Source organism: Nerophis lumbriciformis, linkage group LG24 (genome assembly GCF_033978685.3).
Source record: "Nerophis lumbriciformis linkage group LG24, RoL_Nlum_v2.1, whole genome shotgun sequence".
NCBI classification, from domain to species: domain Eukaryota; kingdom Metazoa; phylum Chordata; class Actinopteri; order Syngnathiformes; family Syngnathidae; genus Nerophis; species Nerophis lumbriciformis.
The window spans coordinates 31,891,100-31,909,974 of NC_084571.2; the positions used below are offsets into that span (position 1 = coordinate 31,891,100).

The following is an 18,875-nucleotide window of genomic DNA, read 5'->3' on the forward strand; positions in this document are numbered from 1 at the left end:
CAGACAGAGAAGCTGCGCTGAAGGGCCATCGGGGCCCAGGAATGAGCTGGCAGAAGGAAGTTATTTCTATAGTCACAGGCACTGGCAATGTTCAATCCAAAAAAAACCCACAGAAAAACAATGGGACTGGGCCAAAATACAATGTCGCATATGACGGTCATCAGGTAAACACTTTTTTTTTCTTTAATCCTGCTTCGTCAACTCTACAAATTGAGCTTAAAGTAAGGCACTTTTAGATCTAGAGGCCGATATGTTCTAGAGCAGGCTAATTTCCTACTACAAAACAACAACAAAAACCTTAGCATTTACAATACATGCTTCTCTAAAAACTACACCATAAACATACCTACAAAAAAGTAACCCATTGAATGACTTGTAGCGCGAGTGCCTTGATATCATTACAGCTGCTGGTTATGCCTAATATAAAACAAAAACACACATGTTGTAAATTTGCACTTATTTGATTGTAATTGTTGGTAAATCTAACTATCAAAGTAGAAACTATTAAATACTCCCCCCCCCTTCTCTCTTTATTAAATCTTAGTATGCTATAATTTAACAATGGGAAACATTAAATATTTCATGTATGTTTCACAGTACAAACAAAAGTGTATATATATATATATATATATATATATATATATATATATATATATATATATATATATATATATATATATATATATACATATACATATATATATATATATATATATATATATATTAAAGAGCATGGCTAAACAAAAACAAAAAGAAATACAGACAAAGCAGCTTGAAAGAAAGTTTCCACAAAGCAGCTTTAAAGAAAATTTCTACAAACCCTTTACTAGTCCTGTGTCAACAAAGTGCTTTAATTAAGAAATTATTCAGGATATTGGTCAAAAATAATAATGCTTGACTGGTAACATAAATAATGTAAAAAATACATATAGTGTTACCTCGGTTTTCATACACCCTACTTTTTCTACGATTCTGTTCAGGCCAAAACTGTTTCTGTGATTATATACATATATATATATTAGGGCTGCAACAACTATCGATTAAAATTGATTATAAAAATAGTTGGTGATTAATTTAGTCATCGATTCGTTGGATCTATGCTATGCGCATGCGCAGAGGCTACTGTTTTAATTTTTTTTAATTTTTATAAACCATTATTTATAAACTGCAACATTTACAAACAGCTGAGAAACAATAATCAAAATAAGTATGGTGCCAGTATGCTGGGTTTTTTTTTTCTTCAATAAAATACTGGAAAGAATAGAAATGTAGTTTGTCTCTTTTATCCGATTATTAATCGAAGTAATAATTGACAGATTAATCGATTATGAAATTAGTTGTAGCCCTAATATATATATATATATATACACACATACATACATATATAATATTATATGAAAAGTATACATATGTTTTATTATTATATATACTTATATATATATAAATTATTTCATTTGAATAATCTTATCATCTTTACATATACCGGTATACACACACATATATAATATTTGATTAAGTGTTATAGATTTTCTTTCACTGTTTAAGCATTTAAAACGAGAATATTTTTATAGAAAGTGTTTTATGTTCATAATTTTCGTATCTGGAGCGCATTGGATTTACATTGCTTTGGTTTTCGTTGGATTACTAAGGAAAACCGAGGTACCACAGTACTTGTGTTTATTTTTTGACTCCAAGAGGAACACTGCATTTCGCACTAATACCTCACAATGGAACACTTTTTTTGAACAATACTTGGGTCGAATAATGTTTCTCTTTCATATTTGACATCTGCATAGCATTTTGGTAATCGTCTCGAAAAATAAGTGAGTGTTTGATTTTGTCCCTCTTTAACCAAACTGCTGCCTAATTTTTGCCCATTTTAGGTGGAACATCGCCAGGCTATTTAGTGAGCAAACTTCACATCGGCGTGTGCAATACAATAAATGGCCTTTACACTTTGACGTGGACGCATCGATAGAACTATTTACTATTTTCAGGTGGAGTTATCAAAGCGAGCCCAAATGTTGTTTTCTTCAATAAAAAAATAACTTAAGGGGGACTCCGTAGTGTTTTTTTTATGAAATGTCTGTCACTAAGTGCATTCGTTAAAGGAGATCCCCACATCAGTCTGAAAACTTCCTGTAGAACATACAATAAAATATATTACTTTACCTTAAAAAGGGTCATATTTATCATTCGAGTGAAATCTGTCATCTTATCATCTGCAGCTAAAATGAGCAAAAACTAAACATCGAAATGTCCCTCGCTTGGTTCTGTTTGTTTTATATATGTATACAAGTCAAACATCATTTAATTCCACATTAATGCAACACCTGTATGAAATATACAAAAATTTTATATCTATTAGTTCCCCCCCCTGACTCAAAAATAGGCTAAATTCTTTACATAGTACCTTTGCGTTGGCGGGACATCACCACTTGAGTATTTTTGTTCGACAGTACGGACATTCTGCTTTGCCGGGTGCACAGCTCTCACATAGAACATAATGTTGGCAAGGCTGCAGCACAATGCATCGGTCATGCTTTTGGCAAACTACACATTTCTTTGATTGAAGCTGATATATTACCTGTCGAGGAGGACGGGGTGCAGGGAGAGAGGGAGAAGAGAAACCGTCAGGAGATGCAACAATTGGGAGCACACATTGCGACAAAAAGGTCAGACCAGTGTATGTGTTGTCGTCTTTCTTACCCCGTCTATAAGGTCGAGGTCGTTGCGCAGCTGGTTCTTAAGCGAGTGCAGCTTGGACAGAGGCAGCTGGTCCAGCTCGCCGTAGCTGCGGAGGAGCGGCGTTCCCGGGCCGCGGCAAAGCCCGTCAAAGTCCCGCCTGAGCTCTTTCAGATTGCGCTCCGTCTCCTCCCGCTTCTGTTCGGCCAGCTGCCGCTCCGCCTCCGCCGTCTTGGCTTGTTCCTTCGCTTCGCGGGCGTCTTTCTGGCAGGCTTCGCACGCCTGGAGACAAGTTGTTGACATTGTGACAAGACTGAAGGGACGTGCGTAGTAGTGGTGGAGTTTGAATGATTGTACAGTGCATCCGGAAAGTATCCACAGCGCTTCACTTTTTCTACATTTTGTTATAATACAGCCTTATTCCAAAATTGGATTAATTCTACACACAATACCGTATTTTCCGCACTATAAGGTGCACCTAAAAACCTCAAATTTTCTCAAAAGCTGACAGTTCGCCTTATAATCCGGTGCGCCTTATATATGGACCAATATTGAGCCACAACAGGTCTCGCAACTACGGAATGCATAACGTAACCCCAGCCTCTACTGTAGCGTCTATTGCAGGGGTCGGCAACCTTTACATACCTGCCAACTTTTGAAATCAGAAAAACCTAGTAGCCAGGGTCCAGGGGCCGCAGGCCCCGGTAGGTCCAGGACAAAGTCCTGGTGGGGGTTCAGGGGGGCTTCTTCCCCCGACGCAAAATGATTATTAGCATTCAGACAGGTTAAAATGTTGCTAAAACCATCACTTTTCTATCAGTCACAGTGACTTTTCAAAACAAAAATATTACAGCAAAAATCATATGGGTTGATTGACATGTTTATTCTGTAAGCTAACTTCAATAGTTTGAAATTATTTTGACAGTTAATGCCAGTTATCCTGTCAACCTTTCACAAGACTTCAATTTGTTAATTGAAAGTATAAACAGTATAAACACTTTTTACAGTAAACAAATGGTAAAACAGTACTAAACAATTCCATTAAAAAAAAAATTGGTGTCATTATTAACTTTCTGTCCAAGCTTGTATAATCTACTGCCTTGTTCAATTGTAAAAAATATTCTGTGCCTAAAATTCACATTTCTATCACAATTATCATACCGTAAACATGGTAAGCTAACTTCATTAAAATTAATAGTCCTGTCAATAGCATGGAATTACAATTCAAATGTAGTTTTTTTGTAAGCCTTTCAAAAGAATTCAAAATATGAAAAATTAATGAAAATTAATTTAAGCCATCAGACACTTGAAAAGTGGCACATCACATCTCTAATGTAATCATTTTAACTTTTCAACAGAAATAGCACTGCAAACATATTAAGGACATACTTCTGTATTTTGGTAGTTATGTTGTCAACATTTAACAAGATTTCTTCAACTTGGACTTGAAAGCATAAATAGTATAAACACTTTTAACAGTATAACAGTACTAAACAATTCCAATAGATAACATTGGTGTCATTACCTTTTTGTTTGCTCAATTATTGCCTCCGTAAATAAAACTTCGGCATTTATCACATCCAAAGAATCTGTTTGGGCGACGAAAAACGTTGAAAGTTTTCCACTTGTATCGCTAGCAACGGCATTAGACTTGTGTTTTTTTGTCCCAACGTGGTCTTTTACATCGCTAATTCCTCCGTGTCCGATCGAAAAATCTTGTCTGCACAAGGTGCAATTCGCGTAGTTTTCACCCTTTTTGGAACGGATAATTATTCCCGGATAGGCTTTTGAATATTCTTCACGGAATGACTGCAGTTTTCTTTTCGGTTTAAGACTCGTATGCGATTTTTCTCCGGCTGATTCCATGATCGTTCGCTCGTTTGGAAACAATGGCCTCGTGCTTGGCAGCTGTGCTATAAATAGCCTCGCGCATGGCATTCGGAATGGCTCGATAGGAAGTTACGGGAAGCAGTGTCGATTGTCATTGTTGTTACGCGATTTCGTGAATAAAACTTTTTAAAAAATATATTTTTTTAATTAATGAAAAACCGTATTTTTTATCACTGCAACCGTAATCCGGAATAGGTTGATGAAAACCGTACTAATTACGGGAAAACCGGAGTAGTTGGCATGTATGCTATAAGGTGCACCTAAAAACCTCAAATTTTCTCAAAAGCTGACAGATCGCCTTATAATCCGGTGCGCCTTATATATGGACCAATATTGAGCCACAACAAGTCTCGCAACTACGGATTGCATAACGTAACCCCAGCCTCTACTGTAGCGTCTATTCCAGGGGTCGGCAACCTTTACCACTCAAAGAGTGGTAAAGGGGCCATGTATAATGTAGCCCGGAAGAGTCAGGGCTGCATGGGATTCTGGGTATTTGTTCTGTTGTGTTTATGTTGTGTTAAGGTGCAGATGTTCTCCCGAAATGTGTTTGTCATTCTTGTTTGGTTTTGGTTCAAAGTGTGGCGGATTATTAGTAAGAGTCTTAAACTTGTTTTATATGGCCACCGTCAGTGTAACCTGTGAGGCTGTTGAGCAAGTATGCCTTGCTGTCACTTACGTGTACAAGCAGAAGATGCATACAACAAAAGGCTGGACTGGCACGCTGTTTGTACAGGTTGTAGAGGGCGCTAAATGCTGTACCATCATGGCACGCCCTTATTATTATGGTTAGGGTGAAAATCGGTGAATATTAATTCCGGGAGGTTTTCTCCGAGAGGCACCGAAATCCGGAAATCTCCCGGGAAAATCGGGAGGGTCGGCAAGTATACAGCTGAGCCGCATCAGAGTGATCAAAAAGCCGCATGCGGCTCCGGAGCCGCGGGTTGCCGACCCCTGGTCTATTCTATGCGCCTTATCTATTAACAAAGTTTTAAAATAGGCCATTCATTGAAGTTGCGCCCTATAATCCGGTGCGCCTTATAGTGCGGAAAATACGGTACTTCTTAATGACAATGTGAAAACGTTTTAGAATTTTTTGCACATTTATTATAAATAAAAAACTAACAAATCACATGTACAGTACAGGCCAAACGTTTGGACACACCTTCTCATTCAATGCGTTTTCTTTATTTTCATGACTATTTACATTGTAGATTGTCACTGAAGGCATCAAAACTATGAATGAACACATGTGGAGTTATGTACTTAACACAAAAAAGGTGAAATAACTGAAAACATGTTTTATATTCTAGTTTCTTCAAAATAGCCACCCTTTGCTCTGATTACTGCTTTGCACACTCTTGGCATTCTCTCGATGAGCTTCAAGAGGTAGTCACCTGAAATGGTTTTCACTTCACAGGTGTGCTTGAAGCTCATCGAGAGAATGCCAAGAGTGTGCAAAGCAGTAATCAGTCCAAAGGATGGCTACTTTGAAACTAGAATATAAAACATGTTTTCAGGTATTTCACCTTTTTTTGTTAAGTACATAACTCCATGTGTTCATTCTTAGTTCTGATGCCTTCAGTGACAATCTACAATGTAAATAGCCATAAAAATAAAGAAAACGCTTTGAATGTGGAGAAGGTGTCTCCTTTTGGCCTGTACTTTATACATCAAAAAGTATATGCATATAGTAGATATGAAAAAATAATAAAACTAAGTAAAACATCTATCCATCTATCTATCATATATATATATATATATATATATATATATATATATATATATATACATACATATATAGGCCCTGTGATGGGGTGACGACTTGTCCAGGGTGTACCCCGCCTTCCGTCCGAACGCAGCTGAGATAGGCTCCAGCACCCCCCGCGACCCCAAAAGGGAATGAGCGGTAGAAAATGGATATATATATATATATATATAAAAGAATAAAACAAAATTTGAAATGTGTGTATATATATATACATATACATATACATACATACATACACATATATACATACATATATATACACACACACATTTTTTTTCTTTTTCGATTACTGTATTTTTCGGACTATAAGTCGCAGTTTTTTTCATAGTTTGGTGTGACTTATACTCAGGAGCGACTTATGTGTGAAATGATTAACACATTACCGTAAAATATCAAATAATATTATTTAGCTCATTCACGTAAGAGACTAGACGTATAAGATTTCATGGGATTTAGCGATTAGGAGTGACAGATTGTTTGGTAAACGTATACCGTATTTTCCGCACTATAAGGCGCACCGGATTATTAGCCGCACCTTCTATGAATTACATATTTCATAATTTTGTCCACCAATAAGCCGCCCTGGACTATAAGCCGCGCCTACGCTGCGCTAAAGTGAATGTCAAAAAAACGCTGTGCTAAAGTGAATGTCAAAAAAACAGTCAGATAGTTCAGTCAAACTTTAATAATATATTGAAAACCAGCGTTCTAACAACTCTGTCCCAAAATGTACGCAAATGTGCAATCACAAACATAGTAAAATTCAAAATGGTGTAGAGCAATAAATAGCAACATAATGTTGCTCGAACGTTAATGTCACAACACACAAAATAAACATAGCGCTCACCTTCTGAAGTTATTCTTCATTCGTAAATCCTTCGAATTCTTCGTCTTCGGTGTCCGAATTGAAAAGTTGCGCAAGCGTGGGATCCAAAAATGGCCGGCTCCGCCTCGTCGAAGTCATCGGATTCAGTGTCGCTGTTGTTGTGCAGCAGTTCTGTGAATCCTGCCTTCCGGAAAGCTCGGACCACAGTTGTGACCGAAACTATCTGCCCAGGCATTTACGATCCACTGGCAGATGTTGGCGTATGTCGACCGGCGCTATCTGCCCGTCTTAGTGAAGGTGTGTTCGCCTTCGGAGCTGTGTGAAAAAAGCCACCCGGCCTCTTCGCGTAAACTTCCCTTAACCACTCGCTCATCTTTTCTTCATCCATCCATCCCTTCGAGTTAGCTTTTATGATGACGCCGGCTGGAAAGGTCTCTTTTGGCAAGGTCTTCCTTTTGAATATCATCATGGGTGGAAGTTAGCATGGCAAGCTAGAACCACAGTGAAGGATGACTTCTCATTCCCTGTGGTGCGAATATTCACCGTACGTGCTCCCGTTCCACAGTGCGGTTCACAGGAATATCAGCTGTGAAATACGGTAGTAATCCGTGTGCGGATGGAGAGATTGCGTCTTTTTATGAACCGGATCGCTTAGTAGGAGCCATTTTGTGGTCTTTACAGATGTAAACAGGAAATGAAACGTACGGTGATATCCGCGCGTTTTTTCTTCTTCTTCCGGGGGCGGGTGAAGCGCTTCCTGTTCTATGGGGGCGGGTGCTTTCCTTGGCGGTTGCTTGCGTAGAAGAAGAAGCGCTTCCTGTTCTACCGGGAAAAAAGATGGCGGCTGTTTACCGAAGTTGCGAGACCGAAACTTTATGAAAATGAATCGTAATAAAGCGCACCAGGTTATAAGGTGCACTGTCAGCTTTTGAGAAAAATTGTGGTTTTTAGGTGCGCCTTATAGTGCGGAAAATACGGTAGCATGTTCTATATGTCATAGTTATTTGAATGACTCTTACCATAATATGTTACGTTAACATACCAGGCACGTTCTCAGTTGGTTATTTATGCCTCATATAACGTACACTTATTCAGCCTGTTGTTCACTATTCTTTATTTATTTTCAAATTGCCTTTCAAATGTCTATTCTTGGTGTTGGCTTTTATCAAATAAATTTCCCCAAAAAATGCGACTTATACTCCAGTGCGACTTATATATGTTTTTTTCCTTCTTTATTATGCATTTTCGGCCGGTGCGACTTATACTCCGAAAAATACGGTACATTAATCTTTAGTTATTCTGCAGTGTGGACACCTCAAAGGGTGGTGTTTTTCTCAATCCTCAGTGCCATGCCATGACATTTTATCATCAATGGGGCTGTGTGTGTGACTGCCTGCGTGTGTGCGTGCAACTTTCCTGTGAATGAAAAGCGCTAAATACAAAAAGTTTTTATTTATTTATTAACCGACTAAAATTAAATGCGTACCTCGTTAGTCCCAGACTTATATTACCTGTTTGACCTGGTGCCAGGCGTCCTCCCATTGCTTAATCTTCCTCTTGGCCTCGTCCAGTTCCCGGAACAGACGTGCCACGTCGCCACCGCTGCTCGCTGATGTCAGGCTGCTGAAGACCGGCGAGGGACTCGGCGAGAAGCTGCCGCTCACAAAGTCCCAAATGTTGCTCGCTCCGTTTAAGCCTAGGACGAGATCAAAGCCCACAAACGTGATTCTTTTTTCAAGGTGAAGTCATCCATTTTTCTCATGCTGTAATGCCAATTGATGAAAATAAAGATTAGGAGAATAATATAGCTGATATCCATGGGAACAGTTGATTTGAATGCATTGATGGGAATCCAATGGTAGAAAAACAAAAACGATAGTTCAAATAAATAATCATCCAGGCTTTGTTTGTGGATGCCAACAAAATGAAGGATGATTTGATTTCATCCCTTACAATAATAATCAACGTGCTTTTTCTTTTCTCACAGCATTTCTAGTTTCAGCTTACCTAAGGAGTTCTGTGAAGAGGACGTGGGTGTTCCAAGCAGGCCATGGTCTTGCTTGGCTAACATGCTAGCGCCGTGGTTTTGCTGCGTCACCGCACCGGACAGCAAGGACTGCGACAGGGACTGGGACAGGGAGCTCAGCGGGGAGGTGGACAGTGATGAGGAGGAATTGAAGGAGGACGAGCGCGCCAGCGATCCAGGGATGTTGACGGGGGCCGAGCCGCCGAGCACCCTTTGACCTGCAGAGACACAGTAAAGACATACAAATAAATACAAATATTCCATCTTAACTCGACCTGTGTTAAGTAGGGCTTCCCCCATACACAACAGAACAAATACCCAGAACCCCTTGCAGCACTAACTCTTCCGGGACGCTACAATATACACCCCCGCTACCCCCTAACCCAGGGGTCGGCAACCCGCGGCTCTGGAGCCGCATGCGGCTCTTTGATCACTCTGATGCGGCTCAGCAGCTTACTTGCTGAACCCCCCAATTTTCCCGTGAGACTTCCGGATTTCAGTGCCTCTCGCAGAAAACTCCCGGGATAAATATCCACCGATTATCATCCTTACGGCTATAATAAGGGCGTGCCATGATGGTACAACATTTAGCGCCCTCTACAATCTGTATTAACAGCGTGCCAGCCCAACACTTGTTATACAATATACATATTCTGCTTGCACACGTACAAGACAGCAATGCATACTTGGTCAACAGCCACACAGGTTACACTGACGGTGGTCATATAAAACAACTTTAACACTCTTACTAATAATGCGCCACACTTTGAACCAAAACCAAACAAGAATGACAAACACATTTCGGGAGAACATCTGCACCTTAACACAACATAAACACAACAGCACAAACACCCAGAATCCCATGCAACCCTGACTCTTCCGGGCTACATTATACACCCCTGCTACCACCAAACCCCGCCCCCAACCCCTCACACATCAAACCCCCCCCTCTCTGTGCGAAGTGTTAGGGCTGCATGGGATTCTGGGTATTTGTCCTGTTGTGTTTATGTTGTGTTACGGTGCAGATGTTCTCCCGAAATTTGTTTGTTATTCTTGTTTGGTGTGGGTTAACAGTCTGGCGCATTATTAGTAAGAGTGTTAAAGTTTTTTTTTTTATACCACCACCGTCAGTGTGACCTGTGTGATTGTTGAGCAAGTATGCCTTGCTGTCACCTACGTGAGCAAGCTGAAGCCCCATACAACGTGTGGCTGATCAGGCACGCTGGCTGTAGTGGGTGCTATATACTGTACTATCACGGCACGCATGACGCTGACAAGCGCCATTCATTTAAAACCCGCGTGCTGCACCATCTTTCAAATTCCACATAAAGGTGTGGGCAGCGTGTCTGAGACCCCTGGTTTATACATAGCACAAAGCAAAAAAAAAAAAATTATATGCAGTGTTATTTCATTTAAAATTTCAAAAAATGTTTGCGGCTCCCATTGTTTTCTATAATTTGTGAAACTGGTCAAAATGGCTCTTTGACTGGTAAAGGTTGCCGACCCCTGCCCTAACCCCACACCTCAACCCCAACCCCTCCCAAATTCAAAGCTGCTGTTTTGAGGCATGTTAAAAATAAAATAATGCACTTTGTGACTTCAATAATAAATATGGCAGTGCCATGTTGGCATTTTTTTCCATAACTTGAGTTGATTTATTTTGGAAAACCTTGTTACATTGTTTAATGCATCCAGCGGGGCATCACAACAAAATTAGGCATAATAATGTGTTAATTCCACGACTGTATGTATCGGTATCGGTTGATATCGGAATCGGTAATTAAGAGTTGGACAATATCGGATATCGGCAAAAAAGCCATTATCGGACATCTCTAATAAAAACCGTAACGGCGCAAATGAAAATTTTTCCAGCTCAACCGTAGCAAAAACAAATTGCAGTGTTATTTTAATATTTGCAATGACAAGGCGGGCCAACTTCACCAATGTCTTAATTTGTAATTTCTCTTACTTTCCAGTGCGACGTGGTTGTCTTGTTCTTCTAGCTCCTTATCGAGAGATGCCACGTTAATATCGCAAAAGTTGAGGTCCAGAGCGGATCCTGAGGGAGAGAAAAAAAAAAAGACATTTTAGCAAGATTTGCAGCAAAAAAAAAGGGCAGAGTGGGCGCTGGTGCTTTGACCCACCTATGACCGACTCCACTGTGTTGCTCCCTGGGTAGAAGGGCGTGGCCTTGGCGTTCATGGTGGACAAGGTGGTGGGGGAGGAACTGTCCGAGCCAATGCTGGAGGCCAGGCTGGATGCGATGCTGGAGGTGAAGCTGGAGGCTAGAGTGTTCACTGCAGAGAAAACACTGTTCTGTGTCTAGACAGAGGGAACAGAGAGCGCATGTTATTATTTTGAAGTTTAAAATTGGCTATTAACACACTACAGTGAGGGTGTCCAAATGTTGTCCACTGAGAGCCACAGACTGAAAAACTATTATGGGATGCCATTTTGTAAAAAGGTGAAAACCAAAAAGAAGTTACATATACACACAGACATACACACACGCCTCCACCCCACATTTTGCCACTGCTTAACCCCTAGAGCAGGGGTCACCAACCTTTTTGAAACTAAGAGCTACTTCTTGGGTACTGATTAATGCGAAGGGCTACCAGTTTCCATCCATCCATTTTCTACCGCTTATTCCCTTTGGGGTCGCGGGGGACGCTGGAGCCTATCTCAGCTACAATCGGGCGGAAGGCGGGGTACACCCTGGACAAGTCGCCACCTCATCGCAGGGGCTACCAATTTGATACACACTTAAATAAATTGCCAGAAATAGCCAATTTGCTCAATTTACCTTTAACTCTATGTTATTATTAATAATGAATGATATTTATCTTTGTGGAAACACTGATCATCTTAATGATTTCTCACAATAAATATATATAGAAACAGATAAATATCAATATGCAACACTTTATTTTTATATTTTCTCTAAGTGCACATTTTTCAAAATGAACATTTTCAAATGATCACTTCTAAGACAGTCTTGTGAAATAACAATATCCCATTTTAACTAGCTAGCCACTAACATTTTTTAACAAATCATGAATTACTTTGCACCATGTTTGTACAAATAATAACTCACGTAAAATACAAAAGTCAACTCTCAAATTTTTAAATAAATCATGTCACACTTTGAACTGGACACCAAATCTGTTATCTGTTTCTTTGTCAGTTAGTGAAGACCAAGTCTTTAAAATATTTTCTTGGATTTTCAAATTCTATTTGAGTTTTGTCTCTCTTAGAATTAAAAATGTCAATCAAAGCGAGACCAGCTTGCTAGTAAATAAATACGATTTAAAAAATAGAGGCAGCTCACTGGTAAGTGCTGCTATTTGAGCTATTTTTAGAACAGGACAGCGGGCGACTCATCTGGTCCTTACGGGCTACCTGGTGCCCGCGGGCACCGCGTTGGTGACCCCTGCCCTAGAGGTACGACGGATGGATGGGGCACCGCCAGAAGGGCAGCAGTCTCGTAACGTGTATGTGCTTATCGTGGCTAAGACGTTTTTTTTCCTGGCCCCAAACTAAGCCCTCCTCCAAAGGAGCCTAGTCCGGGATCTGCTTTATTTATTTTTTTAAAGTTTTTATTTGTTAAACTCAGCCTCCTCGCCCCATGTCCACCTTTTCTAACCTTTTACACGGGGTGCCGCCCTAGTGGTGACCCATCAGCGTTCCTGTTCTGTCTACCCTGTACAATGTATATCTGCTCTTGAACAGTTGTGTGCTGAAAATTGTATTTATTATTAAATTAATTAATTAATTAATTATAATAATAATAATCCATCCATCCATCCATCCATCTTCTTCCGCTTATCCGAGGTCGGGTCGCGGGGGCAGCAGCCTAAGCAGGGAAGCCCAGACTTCCCTCTCCCCAGCCACTTCGTCCAGCTCCTCCCGGTGGATCCCGAGGCGTTCCCAGGCCAGCCGGGAGACATAGTCTTCCCAACGTGTCCTGGGTCTTCCCCGTGGCCTCCTACCGGTCGGACGTGCCCGAAACACCTCCCGAGGGAGGCGTTCGGGTGGCATCCTGACCAGATGCCCGAACCACCTCATCTGGCTCCTCTCGATATGGAGGAGCAGCGGCTTTACTTTGAGCTCCCCCCGGATGGCAGAGCTTCTCACCCTATCTCTAAGGGAGAGCCCCGCCACCCGGCGGAGGAAACTCATTTCGGCCGCTTGTACCCGTGATCTTGTCCTTTCGGTCATGACCCAAAGCTCATGACCATAGGTGAGGATGGGAACGTAGATCGACCGGTAAATCGAGAGCTTTGCCTTCTGGCTCAGCTCCTTCTTTACCACAACGGATCGATACAGCGTCCGCATTACTGAAGATGCCGCACCGATCCGCCTGTCGATCTCACGATCCACTCTTCCCTCACTCGTGAACAAGACTCCGAGGTACTTGAACTCCTCCACTTGGGGCAAGATCTCCTCCCCAACCCGGAGATGGCACTCCACCCTTTTCCGGGCGAGAACCATGGACTCGGATTTGGAGGTGCTGATTCTCATCCCAGTCGATTCACACTCGGCTGCGAACCGATCCAGTGAGAGCTGAAGATCTTGGCCAGATGAAGCCATCAGGACCACATCATCTGCAAAAAGCAGAGACCTAATCCTGCAGCCACCAAACCAGATACCCTCAACGCCCTGACTGCGCCTAGAAATTCTGTCCATAAAGGTTATGAACAGAATCGGTGATATATAATAATAATAATATATAATATAATAATAATAATAATAATATAATAATAATTATATTATATATTATTATAATAATTATATTAATTATTAGCATTTATACACCTAAACTTCTTCTTGTGACGTTGCAACTTTTTGCTCTTTTTTATATATTTTTTTACCACCAGTTTTCTGAGTTATCACATTTTATTTTCAGAGAGTGATGGTAGGAATGCTAAATTAATAACTGACAGTAAGCATAATCCTCTTTGTGAAGGCAGAATTTTTAATACAGCCCTTCTATAAATTAATTATACTAATTATAAAGATCATAGCTTACCTACTAAGTTCATTGACTTAATGCACAAATTGTGCACGTGTACATGCATGATCTGTAATCTAATGCGGGTTTGCGACTTGTAGGCACAAACCTGTTAGCCTACGTCCACCAAGTGTCCCTTATACCTACCGGTAATCTAAATATGATCAAACAGCAACTGCTCAGTGACAAAATATAGGACATCGCTCATCAAGATGATGCTAAACTGGGGTCGTGGCAGACGACGTCTCGAGATGCGTCAAAGATTGATTTTGAATTTTATGGATTGCTCCGCTTACATTTGCATTTATTTAATATTCATAATGCATTTAAAAAAATCAAACCGCCATCATGTCTTTCATAATGATTGTGAGCAATAAGAAAAATACCCAAAAAGTGCAGTTCCCCTTTAAGCTAGCAAGCTGGCGCCAGTCGGTTAGGAAGTTTATCAGAGTGCAGTTATCAATCTCGGTTTTTCAATCATTTTTATTTAAAACGGTAATACTCAGCATCAGGAGTTTCACCGTGGTTATCATTATTACCGCTTGTTACATCCCTAGTGCATGTGTACCTAATGTTGCGACCTATATGTTCTTTTGTAAATAACTTTTGCAACACAATACAACAGTGCCATGTGATGAAAAAGCATAATGGTGTGTGTGGGTGTGTGTTCTGGCAATGCTTACTTAATGGGGACATCACTCTGTTTATACAGTCACCTATAGGGGACCTCTTACGGTATGGGGACAAAAAAACAGGTCCCCTAAAGGGAAACCTTTTTAAATGATAGTCGGATCCATTCTGAAGATGCCTAAGTGATTTTTAAGCTTTGGCCCATAAAACATTATTTCATCAATCCAGATTTTTTAAAGATGTGTATGAGCTAACTGGGCAGTGGCCATTTTATCAAAACATTTTCATGCCTCCACAACCTGTAGAAGTGGTGGTCCCCACCATACTTGCCAACCTTGAGACGTCCGAATTCGGGAGATTGGGGGCAGGGTTAAGGGGGAAGAGTATATTTATAGCTAGAATTCACTAAAATTAAAGTATTTCTTATATATATATATATATATATATGGTACAGTAAACAGTAATGAAAACAGTTCTTCAATAACTGTACTGAACTTGCTGCTTACTTAAAAAAAAAAACAACCCACATACCTTTCACTATTTGAGTAGCTTTTGTTCTGCCATTTGAGTACTGGCGAGCGTTCTCTGAATCCGGGAACATATCCTTCACGGATTTGTTGAAAACATCCGCTAATGAGAACAGAATGTTGCTTGCAAGGTGGCCCCGCCTTGTGCTTCTCTGACCGTTCATGAGTGACTATATCCATTCGGCCACCGTGTTATGGGTTATAGATAAACCTATGGAAAACGGAGACATATATAATAGTCTCCTCTCCAGGTGAGAGAGGACGCTAAGGCAGTGCCTTTAAGGCACGCCCCCAATATTATTTGTCCGGCTGGAAATTTTGGATATTACAACGTGCCGTAGTTTTGAAGCAATGCATGATGGGAATCCGGATGTTGTGTGTCAGTGTATTGTAATAATCCCAACTTCTTTGTTTGTCTTGTCTTTATTGCACAAGATGTAATTCAACCACACAACAGCTCCAATGTGTGTCTATCCCTTTTCCCGGAAAACTCGAACACCCACTTCCTATTAACAACGTCACTTCCCTATCTCTCGCGGAAGTCCCGCCCCCCAGTCAAAGTCATTGGCTAACACCCCGTAGCCAGCCGCTACAGTATTAACGTGCCGGCTGGAATAAACACACGCTGAGAAATAGCTCCGTGCCTGCCTACTTTATGGGTTATAGATAATCCTATGGATAACGGAGACTTATATAATAGTCTCCTTTTCAGGTGAGAGAGAACGCTAAAGGCAGTGCCTTTAAAAGGGGAACATTATCACAATTTCAGAATGGTTAAAACCATTAAAAATCAGTTCCCAGTGGCTTATTTTATTTTTCGAAGTTTTTTTCAAAATTTTACCCATCACGCAATATCCCTAAAAAAAGCTTCAAAGTGCCTGATTTTAACCATCGTTATAAACACCCGTCCATTTTCCTGTGACGTCACATAGTGATGCCAATACAAACAAACATGGCGGATAGAACAGCAAGATATAGCGACATTAGCTCGGATTCAGACTCGGATTTCAGTGGCTTAAGCGATTCAACAGATTACGCATGTATTGAAACGGATGGTTGTAGTGTGGAGGCAGGTAGCAAAAACGAAATTGAAGAAGAAACTGAAGCTATTGAGCCATATCGGTTTGAACCGTATGCAAGCGAAACCGACGAAAACGACACGACAGCCAGCGACACGGGAGAAAGCGAGAACGAATTCGGCAATCGCCTTCTAACCAACGATTGGTATGTGTTTGTTTGGCATTAAAGGAAACTAACAACTATGAACTAGGTTTACAGCATATGAAATACATTTGGCAACAACATGCACTTTGAGAGTGCAGACAGCCCATTTCAGGCGCGCTAAGAACATATATTTTTCCACGATTTCAGCACTCAGGTTAACCATACCTAAATAGACACAAAATACTGCATTACACAAGACTACTCGAATGATTGAAAAAAATAAATGTTTTTAAGCTAAATTATTGGTAAACACAGTTTATGTATAATAATTTACGTAAAACCGCGAGTAATAAATAAAGTTTTCATCAATTAATATATTCTGTAGACATACCCTCATCCGCTCTCTTTTCCTGAAAGCTGATCTGTCCAGTTTTGGAGTTGATGTCAGCAGGCCAGGGAAGCTAGGGTCTTTATCTTTGGAAATGCATCTGCTTTGAGTGTCGCAGGATATCCACACATTCTTGCCATCTCTGTCGTAGCATAGCTTTCGTCAGTAAAGTGTGCGGAACAAACGACTGACCATTTCGTCGGCTTTCCCCACAGCCTCGTATTTTTAGCAAATTTCGTCCAATTTCTTGCCACTTTCGCATCTTTGGGCCACTGGTGCAACTTGAATCCGTCCCTGTTCGTGTTGTTACACCCTCCGACAACACACCGACGAAAGTGAGAAAATGGCGGATTGCTTCCCGAGAGCGAATAATAGAAAGGCGTTTAATTTGCCAAAATTCACCCATTTAGAGTTCGGAAATCGGTTAAAAAAATATATGGTCTTTTTTCTGCAACATCAAGGTATATATTGACGCTTACATAGGTCTGGTGATAATGTTCCCCTTTAAGGCACGCCCCCAATATAGTTGTCTGGCTGGAAATGGGGAGATTTTGGGGAGAATGGTTGATTTTCGGGAGAGGCACTGAAATTCGGGAGTCTCCCAGAAAATTCGGGAGGGTTGGCAAGTATGGTCCCCACAAGTGATGATCAAAAACTTGGTCCCCATTCTAAATGATAACCAGTATGTGTGTGTAAAGAGTGAATGTGGTTATCTGATCCTCGCATGCATGTTGGTACTCAGCATCAAGGGTTGGAATTGGGGGTTAAATCACCAAAAATTATTCCCGGGCGCGGCCACCGCTGCTGCTCACTGCTCCCCTCACCTCCCAGGGGGTGATCAAGGGTGATGGGTTAAATGCAGAGAATAATTTCGCCACACCTAGTGTGTGTGTGTGACAATCATTGGCACTTTAACTTTAATTTTAACTTAACTTGTGTGGAACAAGATATAAAGACCTTTCAAAAACAATAAAAACTATTTTCAGACTTCAAACACACCAAAGCAAAGCAGCAAGCGATACAGAAGCATGCTAAGATGTACAGCATACACACACTCACCACTTGGCCATTGCTGCTGTTGGAGCATCCACTCGCCCACTCGCCCACCGGACACTCGGGATAGTGCTGAGAGCCGACCAGGGGCTGCGAGCTGGACTGTATCACTGTCAGCAACGAGTTCATGGTTTCCTCGCTGGGCGGTATCCCTGAGGGTAAACATTCAGTCTGGTTCAAGACCTGGGTAAGTCTGGGTAGCAGATAGAATGAACCGGAAGGACTCACTTTCTACGTGTGCAAACGCACAAAAGGGCCCTCTGGGGCAGTAGCCTGTTTGCCGCATGTCGTTGCATTTTGTGGACTTGTAGATCTTGGAAGATGAAATAAGATATATACGGTAATACATTCAGATTTTAATGTTGCTTAAATTAAAAAAAAAGGAAAAAAGATGCACACCTCTGGATGGAACTGCTGCTCCGTGCGCGAGTGACAATACTGGCATGTGTCGCCACTGTCGCACTTGGAGGGCTCGCCCCATTCGTCGCCGTGCTTCACGTTGGGACACGGAGTTGACCTGTTACAACAGTTACACATTTATCAAAGGTCGCTATCAAACACTCTCATGCTTGGACAGCCTATTTGACAATAAATTCTGTATTTTTAATTTAGCATTTATTTAGCTAAACCTAAGAGGACGGCACACTGAATGGAATCAGGCAAGAATTGGAGAGAAGCCATTGTTTCCCACACTGCAAAAAGTCAGTGTTCAAAAACAAGAAAATACAAAAATGAGGGGTATTTTATTTGAACGAAGCAAAATTATCTGCCAATAGCACAAGAAAATGTGGCTTGTCAAGACTTTCCAAAACAAGTAAAATGAGCTAACTTCAATTAACCCAAAAATACCTTAAAGAAGTATATTCTCACTAATAACAAGTGCACTTGAAAAAAAAAGAGACCT

At 40.9% G+C, this 18,875-nt stretch overlaps 1 protein-coding gene across 3 annotated transcripts in view; it reads right to left on the reverse strand.

Annotated features, from left to right (window-relative positions):
- Positions 1-1,492: 1,492 nt before the first annotated feature.
- The window catches only part of unkl (unk like zinc finger), a 32,074-nt gene continuing 14,691 nt past the window's right edge, over positions 1,493-18,875 (reverse strand). For all 3 annotated transcript variants that reach the window (XM_061981988.2, XM_072916004.1, XM_072916003.1), the window contains exons 6-14: positions 18,371-18,488; positions 18,200-18,284; positions 17,978-18,123; positions 11,343-11,520; positions 11,168-11,257; positions 9,180-9,416; positions 8,684-8,868; positions 2,710-2,967; positions 1,493-2,587 (exon numbers count right to left, since the gene is read on the reverse strand). In XM_061981988.2, the coding sequence (XP_061837972.2) occupies positions 2,432-2,587; positions 2,710-2,967; positions 8,684-8,868; positions 9,180-9,416; positions 11,168-11,257; positions 11,343-11,520; positions 17,978-18,123; positions 18,200-18,284; positions 18,371-18,488 (1,453 nt within the window). In that variant the 3' untranslated portion in view covers positions 1,493-2,431. The remainder of the gene's footprint in view (positions 2,588-2,709; positions 2,968-8,683; positions 8,869-9,179; positions 9,417-11,167; positions 11,258-11,342; positions 11,521-17,977; positions 18,124-18,199; positions 18,285-18,370; positions 18,489-18,875) is intronic.